This window comes from Pimephales promelas, chromosome 1, assembly GCF_988280905.1.
Source record: "Pimephales promelas chromosome 1, fPimPro1.hap1.1, whole genome shotgun sequence".
NCBI classification, from domain to species: domain Eukaryota; kingdom Metazoa; phylum Chordata; class Actinopteri; order Cypriniformes; family Leuciscidae; genus Pimephales; species Pimephales promelas.
Genome location: NC_142769.1, coordinates 45,938,669 through 45,952,068, shown reverse-complemented (window position 1 = coordinate 45,952,068; position 13,400 = coordinate 45,938,669). Strand labels below are relative to the sequence as shown.

Sequence of the window (13,400 nt, the reverse complement as noted above, 5' to 3'; positions counted from 1 at the left end):
AGCCATTATTCCAGGCTTCAGTGTCACATGATCCTTCAGAAATATATAGTAATTAGTATAATAATAGTAATTATTATTACAGCTGAAGATTATGCGTAGCCCTCAAACCATATTCACTTTATAGCCCTTAATCCTGTAATTGTGGACAAATGTGGGCACAGAGGATTCAGGTGTGGTCCTAATTTTTATTTATTATAAATGTTATATCACTGTCTTCGATAAAGTTTTGTCTATCCATTTATGTTTTTTTTTTTATTTTGGGGTAAGGGTTAGAATTTTGAATTTATTTAATTTTAAAAGTACCATATTTTCTATGTAAATTATGCTTATTTTTATATATTTATATTTAATTTTTTTAAACTTCATTAAAATATCAATTCCAATAAGTTCTTAGAGCTAAAACCTAAAGATGAAGTGACTTTGCTGTCACCTGGTGTCTTATTTTGGCTTATTTTAGAATGCTCTAAATTATAGTTTTTCCCATTCATTTCTATGGGCGCCCATTTTTGACCCAAATACAAGATTAAGGATTTTTTTTCACCCACTTAACATTGTATAATTGAGTCAAAACAAATTGTGTGTGTTCAGGAGGCAAACTTAGGAAAAGTAAGTCTTGTACCGCTCAAATCAAGGGAAGTATTTTTTTTTAAATAAATCAAAACTATTTTTCCCACATTTGTCCAGAATATGGTTTTAGGGTTAAAATTTTTGTGAAAACTTTTTTTCAGGATTCTTTGATAAATAAAAAGTGTAACATTATAACCAATCAACAATCGCTTCGGCAAGATTGCCCAGCAATATTGCTCAAAAAGTTGCCCTCTCTATCATCACCTTGAGGCTTTGTGTTAAGTCATAAAATAGAGCTAGGAAGCATGGGAAATTCACAACGATGGGTAATATAAACCTTCTGTTGAAAGATTTCATGGGTCTAAGCCACATAGTGCAGTGGAGCTACTTCAGCTCAGCACATCAGAAATCATCCTCCAGCTTACCAGCATGTACGGAAGCAGGTCAAAGAGGCTGCGAATCAGCTCACGGACCACCCTAGTGCCGGACGCCCCCTTCTCCTGCAGGCTGTCAGGCTCAGGAGCCCCTCGTGGCAGGAGCAGGACCCTGAGGAGGCTGTGTCTGAGCAGAGCGTTCTCTGCCAACCTCTGGGGCTCGCAGTACAGGTAACGAAGGAACGGCACCAGCATTTCCACATATACTGGCTCATCTCTGAAGAAAAACACCATAAATACACTTGTAAGGGTTTAACATCTCTTTAAAAAATATGGACTAAACCACACAGTTCATTAGTTTCGCAATCTCTTTATGAACTTTTTGAAGCGTCAAAGTGACAGTTGTGTGGCTGTTAATGGAGGGACAGAAAGCTCTCAGATTTCATTAAAAATATCTTCATTTGTGTTCTGAAGATGAATGAAAGTCTTACGAGTTTGGAGCGACATGAGGGCGAGTAAATAGTAATCTTGGGTGAACTATCCCTTGATTTTTATTATTATTTTAATATGCTAATATTCTAATATTTTAATATTTAATATTCACTTATAACGTTGTTACATTTTTTGAGATGGTTCTCACTGCAGAACATGAAATACAAGGGGAGGAGTCGGATCCAGATCCAACTTCTCCCACCTTACATACACCTAAACCTACCCAGCTCCACCCCTGATGCCTAAACTCACCCCTAAACCTACCCAGCTCCACCCCCTGATTCATAAATCCACCCCTAAACCTACTCAGCTACACTCTCTGATCCCTAAACCCACCCCTAAACCTACCCACAACCAGCCCCTGATCCCTAAACCCACCCCTAAATCTACCCAGCTTCACCCCCTGATGCCTAAACCCACCCCTAAACCTACCCAACTCCACCCTCTGATCCCTAAACCCACCCCTAAATCTACCCAGCTTCACCCCCTGATCCCTAAACCCACCCCTAAACCTACCCACACCCACCCCCTGATGCGTAAACCCACCCCTAAACCTACCCAGCTCCACCCCCTGATGCCTAAACCCACCCCTAAACCTACCCAGCCCCACCCCCTGATCCCTAAACCCACCCCTAATCAGGGGGTGTAGCTGGGTAGGTTTAGGGCCTAAACCCCCTGATCCCTAAACCCACCCCTAAACCTACCCAGCTCCACCCCCTGATGCCTAAACCCACCCCTAAACCTACCCAGCTCCACTCCCTGATCCCTAAACCCACCCAGCTCCACCCTCTGATCCCTAAACCCACCCCTAAACCTACCCAGCTCCACCCGCTGATCCCTAAACCCACCCCTAAACCTATCCAGCTCCACCCCCTGATCCCTAAACCCACCCCTAAACCTACCCAGCTCCACCCCCTGATCCCTAAACCCACCCCTAAACCTACCCAGCTCCACCCCCTGATCCCTAAACCCACCCCTAAACCTACCCAGCTCCACCCCCTGATCCCTAAACCCATCCCTAAACCTACCCAGCTCCACCCCCTGATCCCTAAACCCACCCCTAAACCTACCCAGCTCCACCCCCTGATCCCTAAACCCACCCCTAAACCTACCCAGCTCCACCCGCTGATCCCTAAACCCACCCCTAAACCTATCCAGCTCCACCCCCTGATCCCTAAACCCACCCCTAAACCTACCCAGCTCCACCCCCTGATCCCTAAACCCACCCCTAAACCTACCCAGCTCCACCCGCTGATCCCTAAACCCACCCCTAAACCTATCCAGCTCCACCCCCTGATCCCTAAACCCACCCCTAAACCTATCCAGCTCCACCCCCTGATCCCTAAACCCACCTTAAACTCCTCCCCTCAGATGTGGATCCGACTCCGCCCCCTGGATCTCGTGTACTGCAATGAGGTGCTACTGCATTTTTTTTTCATTAAAAAAAGAGAAAAATATATGCACAACAATATATCATTCTGACCCTCTGTCTGATCTGCTTTTAAAGTGTCATGAAACCCCCTGTTTTATCACTGGTCGTTCACACCTCAGAGTTGAAAAAGACTTGAACAGTGAAGGTCAACAGTTGAGCGACTGAAAGCCAGTGGGCGGGGCTTATGGTGCAAATGTAACTTGCATATAAAAAAGATGTAGATGCATGTAAAAAGAGCCCGCAAATTTTTGGAGCTTGATTAAATAAATGCTTTTTTACAAATCGGAAGACATTTTAATCTCTGAAACTTGCAGGATGTTTCAACGGTGCAAAGACCTCTAAATGTCAAAATTGGATTTCTCATGTCATGACCTCTTTAAGACGTTATAAAATGTTTCTTTCAAATCCCCCAGATCTGTCATTGTTAACAGATTTCATACTTGTCTGTAGCCAGCTGGAGGAAGTCATCAATTTCCTGGAGCAGAGCGGGCCAGCAGTCGGGACGGTTTTCCAGCACTGTGATGTAGGGATGAGGGAAGCTCCTAAGATCAAACACATATTTAAATATATATATATATATTTAACGAATAGTATTTAAACATCAGTATTTTAATAAGGCAATACATACAAAATATCCTCAAATCCTCCTCTATCTTAAACGCATCGGCCACCTTTTACAATAGTTGCTTGGATGTCTATGCTGTGCTGGTGATTAATGTCCCTTAATGCTAACACACAAATAAAGGCCCTTATATTAACAAACACGCATGCTCTTTTATCCTAAGATTAATGAACTCATCCAATTTCCTGATCATGTTGTTTGTGTGTGCCTTTGGCACTGGGTCAGGCAGGAACATATTTTATTAAGTTACTTTGAAAATCCTCCACATGGTAAACAATCTATCAGCACTTGAATTGATGGTCTGGGTCACCTCCAGACAGATGTTAGGGCTGCACCAAAGCCCTCCACAGACAGCCTACAGTTCAAACATTTGCTCATCTATCTCTTGTTGTTCCCCGGCCAACTGGTGCGGCCATCACATTATCAGGGTTCATCCATCAGGGGCGGTTTTCAGCAGACAGCCACAACATTAACTGCTAGACAAAGGCTGGCTGACACATTGACCTCCATCGCACTCATTTGAAACGAAAGTTTAGAGCGAGACTTCTTAACCGGAAGAGACGTTTTAAAACTTTAGCGGACGAGAAGAATTTAGAGGTTTGGCACTGAATATACAGCACTCATAGTGAATGAAATGCATTTGGGTTGTGATTTGCACCCTGAATGGAAAGAGCTGGATTAAAAATAATATCTTAATAAAAAAAGAAAATACAAATAAAATAATAGATAACATCTTCCTATTGTGCCTTTGTTGGATGTGTGATTATTTTTTTTATAAAACAACATGCATTTGACCAGTCAGTGTATTATGATTTAAGAACAAATTGCTGTTATTTTTAAGGCTAAAAAAAAAAAGTTATTCACTGAATCGGTCAACATTTACTGAATTAGCAACTTACATTAGGTTTTAGTATGAAAAAAGAAGAAATTATAACTTTTAGTCAGCAAAAAATTCAAAGTAGAAAAAAAATTACTCAGAACAACTGTTTTCAACATTGATAATACTTAGAAATGTTTGTGGAGCAGAAAGTCAGCGTATTATAATGATTTTTGAAGGATCATGTGACACTAAAGGCTGAAAAATAAATTGTATTTAATGTTGACTTTTTTTTGTACTTATAATCAAATAAACACAGCCTCAGTTAAGTGTATTCCAAAACAGCATAGTTTTGTTTAGTATGCCGTTAAGAAACACAGACAGAGAGAGTTTTTAATCTGTCTTTTTTCTGTGGAAAGAGTTGATTTATTTGTCTACAGTCCCAACACAACCCAACCCTAACCTTGTCTGCTTCTGCTGGATAGCTACAGTAAGTGGCTTTGTGACCCCAGAGCAGATTGCAGAGGATCCATCGACCAGACGGACACAATGAGCACCAGTGGGCATCTTTCATTAATCCCCGAGCCCTCCCTCTGTGCCAACCCGTGCTAAAGGCCAAGCACCAATCCCAGGCCAGCACAGAGCCATCGACCCATTCATCTTCTCACCAGGGAGAAACTCGTCAGAGGAGGAGAGAAATTACATACACGATCATTTGATTAATTATAAATTAACTTATCATAATAAAGGGTCATATAGTCCAGGCTAAATTCACAATACATAACCAAACAAACAAAAAATTTCGCATGATTCAGCATTTTGAATCGTCGTCGGGGAATCAGTGAGAGAGATCGATCTAAATGGCTGTTCAGTTTAGGAAATGAGTATGTGCATGAGATTAAAAGCGAAAGTGATGAAAAAAAGTCAAGACGACACAGACAGAAGGCTGTTTAAAATTTTACATCATCTTACCAGAGCATCAGGTAGGATCACGTGACACTGAAGATCTTACCCAAAATTTTGAACGGTAGTTAAAAATAGCTCAGAGGAATATCCCAGGAAAAGAAGGGTTATGATCAGGCAAGAGCTTTAGGACCCGTAGTAATATTAGCAGGGCCTGAAATTAACTTTTTCGGCCACCGGCCAGACTTTTTACCAGCCACTTTTTTTGCCTCAGCCAAAAAAATGGCTGGTAAAAAGAACAATATTGTGAAATTCCTGGGGTTTTTTTCACCTTTATATAGGCTAAAGGTGAAAAAAAAAGGGGGAATTTCACAAGATTGTTCTTTCACTTGTAAGAATACACATTTAAGTGCTGTCAAGTAATAATAATAACTCTAAGAACATACATTTTTTAAAAATCTTTTTATTAATTGATTTTGACAGTCCCACAACATATATAGTATAGGCTATATAGTATATACTCAACAGATAGACCTACCGCAGCTCGTATGTAAACAAATCACACGCGGCTGTGTTGATGGCGGATTTAGTCACATAGACAGATCTTGACAGCTTTTAGTTACAGCCAGTGGCGTAACTTTGTTATAAAAAGTGGGTGGGACATGTGTATAAATGAATGAATCACGTGACACGTGAATAAAACATAGATCCGACTTTACAACATGTCCAGTGGAATAGCCTATGCTATTAGCCAACAGAAAGTCCTGTAAAATTAAACGAATAAAGTGACCTAATAGTATGAATACAAATTATATAAACAAAAATATAAATAAAAGTAAATTAACTAGGCTATTAGTCCAGAATTTTGATAACTGATTTTTTGCGGAACGCGCAAGATTAAAATTAAAATTGGCTCATAGCCTATCCATTGTACACACAAACTGCTGTACAATTAAACGAATAAATGGGCCTTATAAATAAAGATAAAAAATAAGTGTATAAACAAAAATGTAAAAAATAAAAAAATAAAGGCCTACATAAACATTTTAAAAGTACATTTAAAAAGTAAATTAACTGGCCAACATTTTGATAACCAAACGTTTGCACAGCGCGCACAAATGGCCTAATAAAATTATGCTCATCAATGGTAGAATGCTGTAAAATTAAACGAATCAAATGACTTTATTATAAATAAGAATATACAGGCTATAGGCCTACTGTAGGTTACATCAACGTTTTAAAAGTATGTTTCAAAATTCGTATAACTGAACTTTTGCGCAGAGTGCACATTAGGCTACAATTTAAACATTGTCAAACTTTTAGAAAGAAAGAAAGAAAGAAAGAAAGAAAGAAAGAAAGAAAGAAAGAAAGAAAGAAAGAAAGAAAGAAAGAAAGAAAGAAAGAAAGAGTTCACCTTCAAGAACACAAGTTTGGACAATGTCTGAGGCTTCAGACTCATGCGGTTGTTGCGGAGAAAACCCTCTCCGCTTGGGATGCTGAACACAATGCGAGCTAGGCGGGGAAAAGACGTGGAGTCAGACTCGTGGTGTGAGCGGAGCGAAATTGGAGCGGGAAATAGGGTGACGCTCCGTCCTTTAAAAAATGCCCCTCTCCGCTCTGTCTAAGATCCGCCCGCTCGAGCTTCCCGCTTCACTCCGCTCACATTCTCTGCACCTGAACGAACAAAAAGTCTCCGAAACAGTCTCCGAAACGGATTGAAGCGCGCATGCATGTGAAGACTGTGCGTGAGCCACGAGATACACTGTAACCGCGCCACCGATCGCAGGCGGCAAGGAGCACTTGATTTAAAAAAAACAACGTATTTCAGGGCTAGATCGCTTCTTTTATTTTACAAACGAACGAAATGACTGGTCTGCCAGTTGGAGATGTTTTATTTATTTCTACTGTTAGCTATCCGTGCAGCGAGAACTTTTAAAAAGTGGTGGGGACAATATCGACCTTGGCAAAAAGTGGTGGGGACATGTCCCACCCGTCCCACCCGCAAATTACGCCCCTGGTTACAGCATTCAGGAACTATGAACTAAATTAATAGTGTTATTACTGGTAAAGTTACCGGGTACCGAATATTTTCTCACTGGTTCCCAACTCCCAACATGCACAGTTGCACACGCACACACATCTGTGCAACTGTCATTGTACTGTAGGCTACAGTACGTCAGCGTTACATTATCTCATCCCATCTCACCAACAGGTTAATACTCGCACATCCAAACGTAGTCAGAAAAGGGCCTTTCTGATCGCATGAACGTTACGAAACAGTCGCTGTCATAAATCAGCCGCTCACGAACCTTGCCATTGCCGCCAATTGTCCACTTTGTATTAAAATGTCTACTTTTACTTTTCTTTTTCTCATCCTCATCTTTTTTTTGGTTGTTTGTTTCAGCTGGCCTCTTTACCCCAGTAATGTGCCACCACATTTTAGCTAAAGTCAAACGCAATGGCTAGGGTTGGGTATCGAGAATCGAGTATCGATTGGAACCGGGACTAACTTTTCATTTTTCCCGGAATCGTTCAAAAGTAAAAATTTCGATTCCTAGTTTCGATATTCACAGTCCGCCGACCGGAAGAAGAAACCGCTGAACAACACCAACGAAGAAGCGTCTACCGGAAGTGTTGGTATAACCGCGCGAGTCGAACATGAGTAGCTTACGTCGGCGGCCCAAAGTGTGGCTTCACTTTTCTAAAAATAACGAAATCTCGGCAAAATGCAAAATTTGTGACAAAAGGAGTATTTGTGACAGAAGGAGTATTTCCTTCAGAAAGACCGTTGGTTAGCAAGGTTAGCTAAACTTTTTTGACCCTGCCTCTTAAAAGAATCGGAATCGAGAATCGTTGGGAACCGGAATCGAAACAAGGAATCAGAATCGGAATCAGAATCGTTCAAATTCAAACGATACCCAACCCTAGCAATGGCGGACTTAGTTGAAATGTAAAAATCCTAATGAATCACTCAATTCTCATTGGCTACCTGCCAATGTGGCAGGTAGATTGACAGTGTTACCCGCCAATAGAAAAATTCACCCGCATTTGGCAGGTGGTCGGGTGTAAATTTCAGGCCCTGAATATTAGAAAAGCTTTCCAGTGCTGGAGAGACCTGACAGGGAAGGGCTACGCAAGTAACATTGTGTTTGCTTTGTTTCGTAGAATCAAGACATGCTGTTGTTGTAATGTTAACTACAGTAAGAGGACAGTTTAAGCGTCAATGTTTGTCTTGTGACTAAAAAAGCACTCTTGTATTTAACTTGTATGTACTGTATGTTCATTTTTTGTTTTTCATCATCTACACTTTTTTCGCTAAACATTATTTTGCTTTGCTTTAGATAATAAAAGAGACATCTACCCGTGCATTGCGTGTTTGGGGGCGGAGCAAAGAAGGGAGGGGTGTGTTTGTTTGGTCTGATTTCAAATAACAACAGGGTTTCTCAGAAATCGCTTACTGCACCTTTAAATTCTGTGGCCCATTCTCGTTACATCATTTTGTATGCTTAAAATCTTGAGTGTTTTAAAAAACGGCAACAAAAAACTTAATCGTGACTTTACTGGGTTTAGAGCAAGTGGCAGCAGCTGTTGCTCTTGGAAAGGGCACTCACCTAATTGAATATGGACAGGTGAAGCTTGCTCCGCTATCCCGCTGACTTGCCTGGATCTGCAGCAGCCTTCCGACCACTTTGATCAGCCCTTGAACATTCCTGCCCAGGCAAGAAACAAAACAGTTAGTATCAGCAGATCCCGCCCAAGAAAAACCATGGACCCATAATCCATCAGTGAAGCGCATATCATTTGACAGTGACAATATATGATCCAAAACAGTAGTAGGCATCATTGTTTTTGCTTGAGAGAATGTTGCATTTTAACCCAATATTGCTTAGATCCTGGCAATCTGAACAAATATCAAATACTTTTTGATATTACTTTGAGTTTTCTTATCAGACTGTAAACAGAAGGTCAAGTCAAGAGCATTACTTTGTGGCATACATTGTGTCCCGGTTGTATGTTACACATTGTAAGAGGTCACTGGGTCTTTGCACAGTATACATACTATGGTAGGATGCTATTCCGAATGTAGCTATTGACATATTGGGATGCAAGATACAAAGCTCCCATTCCTTAAGAATACAGGGGGAGTGTTTCTCATACATTATAAATCAGCTCTGCGTGACAACATGTGCCGTGTTTTCTTTCATCCCTCCTTCTCGACTCTCTCAAGTCTGACTGTACGTTTCTCAGTTCCTATGGGTTTGATTACTGTATATTTTACCAGACGGGGGAAAACATAACTCCACAGTGAAAGGAAATTCATCTTACCGGCTTTCATCTAGGCTCTTTCGTGAGCCTGGTACGCACTGTGCATAGCAAAGCCGTAACATGCTCCAGTTTTCAGCAGCATATGTACCAAATATCAGCTTATTGATGGATTTTATGAGACAATGTGCATGCAAGCTCAGATCTTGCTGGAAAAAAATATGCTACAATAGTGCTTCATAAGCTCCAAATAAAGTCTGCCAGTACTCACAAAGGCGATGCAAGTTTGAGTCCAACTCACAAAAGTTTGTCTTTTGTATACTCTCCTAAATCAGTAAAAAATAATTCAGAAAAATGCTGAGGTTATAGACATAGATGCTAAAACATGCTAATCATGCTAGCTTCTTGCTAAAAATATGCTAACATGATGCCAGCTGCATGTTAATCATGCTAGCTTCTTGCTAAAAACATGCTAGCAACCTGCCAATCGTGCTAGCATGATGTTAATAACATGTTAATCATGCTACATGTTAATAATGTTAGCATCATGCTAGCTAATTGTAAATCATGCTAACATCATGTTAGCTACATTCTAGGCATGTTAGCATCATGTTAGCTACATGCTAGCACGATGTTAGCTACATTTTAATCATATGCTAGCTTCTTGCTAAAAATATGTTAGCATGATACTATCAACATGTTAATTGTGCTAACATGATGCTAGCAACATGCTAATCATCTTAACTACATGCTAATCATGTTAACATCAAGCTAGCTACATGCTAATCATGTTAGCTTCTTGCCAAAAACATCTATCTATCTATCTATCTATCTATCTATCTATCTATCTATCTATCTATCTATCTATCTATCTATCTATCTATCTATCTATCTATCTATCTATCTATCTATCTATCTATCTATCTATAACTAGATTAGTTAACTAGAGATTAGTAAACTAATCTATCTATCTTTCTAACTAATCTATCTATCTTTCTATCTATCTAATCTTTCTTTCATTGAAACTAATCTTTCTATCTATCTATTATTTATCTATCTATCTTTCGAACTATTCTGTCTTTCTAACTAATCCATCTATCAAACGTCAAACTACTTTAAAATTCTTCAAACTCTCTGGTCTGGCTTTCTCAAGCCAACTTAAAGTTTGTTTCATCAAACTTTTTTTTTCATAGTTTTTTCCCTTTTGCTGTATTGATACTAGGGCTGTAAAACGATTAATCGCGATTAATCGCATCCAAAGTAAAAGTTTGTATTTACATAATATATGTGGGTGCACTGTGTATAATTATTTTATATATAAATAAACACACACACATGCTTGTATATATTTAAGAAACATTTTCATGTATATACTGTATATAGATTTATATCTAATTTATATTATATAGAAATATAAATATTTTATATATAAATAATATTTTTTTCTTAAATATACATGCCTGTGTGTGTGTATATATATATATATATATATATATATATATATATATATAATTATACACAGTGCACACACATATATTATGTAAACACAAACTTTTATTTTGGATGCGATTAATTGCGATTAATCGTTTGACAGCCATAATTGATACCCAATTTCATACACAATAAACATGGCTTTAACAGCACATAGAATGTTTCCATACCCGAATAATATATAATAAATCAATCAACAAGTACATAAATTAAGCAATCAATAGTATATAAAACCTAAATAACTAATTATTCTCGCATTTTCATGTGCTTAACTTTAAAGCAAAGGTTTACCCAAAAATCTCAATTCTGTCATTATTTACTCACCTTCATATTGTTATTTTTTCCAGTGTTACACAAAAGTAGAGTTCAGCAGCAAACAGCAGCAGTTCATAGTGATTAATGCAGCACAAAAGTAGTCCATAAGACGTATAGACGAAGACTTGGAATCATAGTGTAGTCATATTGACTATTTTTAGGCTGCTTTATGGCGTTTTTGTCCTTTCTGGAGCTTGACAGTCTCTGGTAGAAAGGCATAGTGATTTATCAAAAATATCTGCTTCAGTGTTCCACTGAAAAAAACAGCACACAGGTCTGGAATGACATGGTAAATAATGACAGAATGTTTATTTTTGGGAGGGAAATATTCCTTTAAAATTCAGGGCTGTATGATGAAAGGGTACATTGTGTGGGTAGCTGCTCCATGCGATGGTGATGACAGCAGCAGCAGTAGCAGCCGTGTGTGTGTGTGTGTTGGAGACACATAAGCTGACTGATGGAGCAGGCTGGATGTTTTTCTGAATATGCAGATGTGCACCCTTAGTCTGCTGCTGATCTTCTTCCAAGAGTCCAACTCAAAGGGAAAAGGGAACGTGGGCGGATAACTGAGGAAATCCTCTAAAAACGCAATACACTAACCACATTATAGCAGCAATAAAAGCATCTGTTTGTTTGCGCTTCAGGCTTAGAGTTGATTTTAACATGATTTAAAGTGCCCAAGAAATCAAAAGTAAAGTTTTTTTTGGCTTTTAGTATGAATATGTTAGACTTATATAAGCTAGTGTGCTACAAAACAATGACAAAATTCACACTATGAAGATATTCTCACTTCCACCAATATGTATCAATAATGACATCACTTGTTCACACACACTGTAAAAAATATTTTCAAGATTTGTTATCACAACATATTTTCTTTTGTCAAATCAACTTTATAATAATTTATTTAGTTGAGATAACTTATTATTTTGGTTAAATTAATCTCCTTCATTGTATTAACTCACGTTTTCCAGTTCAATCAACTTAAAATTTTAAGGCAACCCAGGTTACTAACTTTTTTAAGTTAAACCAACAAAATTTTTTTACAATGTAGTAGGGGTGTAACGGTACATGTATTCGTATTGAACCGTTTCGGTTCGAAGCTTCCGGTTCGGTACGCATACAAACCGAACGGTTGTTTGGACTATTTTTCCTGCCGGCAAAATTCGTGCTGACGCGGCCAACACAACGTTGCGCAACATCAAATGGCAAGCGTAATGAAAGCAGAACGAAACTGCGCTACTCGTTATGTGCTTCACGGATCGTTTATCAGTTCGGACCAGCAACATCTGTGCAGCGCGAGCCAATCAAGCAACACTGTTACTACACAGCGCTAAGAGATCCGGTAAAGAAAACATTTGAATTCACCACTGAGGTAATAACATCGCTGCGAGATCTAGTGAGATGCATTCACATTTATCCGTTATTAACCGTAGATCTCTATTAGATCAAACAGCGCTGTCATGGAAACCAGGAGAAACATTGTGCCGTGAATGAACTAGTAATGGACCTTATTCAGAGCAGCGCCATGACAGTTATGAAAGTGAGGCTGTGAGGGATAGTCTTACCGTGTTTCCAATGGCATCCGCTGTAAAAAGCTGAATAAAGCAGCTAGATTACTGACAATTTTCCACAGCTTATAATGTCGGGAGTTTTTTGTCAACTGACATTTCTTGGAAAGATATTTTTTCCAGTGTTTCATGAGCAGAACAATCCGAAAACACATTAAATAACAGTACAGCCCATTGAAGAGATGCAAGTCTATCCCTCACAGCCTCGCTTTCATTCTCATTAAAAATCAAAGATGGCGCTGCCGTGAATAAGGCGTATACTTTACGTCCACCAGCAACATTCACCATGGATTTAATATAGTAACACTAACTGGAACCAGTCTGGCTGGAATGGTGAAATGCTTTCAAGTACTTCACACATCTTCCAGCACTTCAAAATTCAAACATTATCTAAATAAATATATATATAAATGTTATTTTTAATGTGATGACCAAAACATTATTTGTTCATCCTTCAAAGATGACCCCCATTTATAAACCTGAAAGTTTCAAGATCTAGGAAAACTCACACTTATTTAAAAATATTTTTTCTTTAAACAAATAGAAAATTTCT

General features: G+C 38.9%; 1 protein-coding gene across 1 annotated transcript in view; it reads right to left on the bottom strand.

The window, feature by feature from the left end:
- The window catches only part of focad (focadhesin), a 75,557-nt gene that overhangs the window by 53,230 nt on the left and 8,927 nt on the right, over positions 1–13,400 (bottom strand). The window contains exons 5-7 of the mRNA XM_039658458.2: positions 8,819–8,917; positions 3,306–3,407; positions 993–1,218 (exon numbers count right to left, since the gene is read on the bottom strand). Of these exons, the coding sequence (XP_039514392.2) occupies positions 993–1,218; positions 3,306–3,407; positions 8,819–8,917 (427 nt within the window). The remainder of the gene's footprint in view (positions 1–992; positions 1,219–3,305; positions 3,408–8,818; positions 8,918–13,400) is intronic.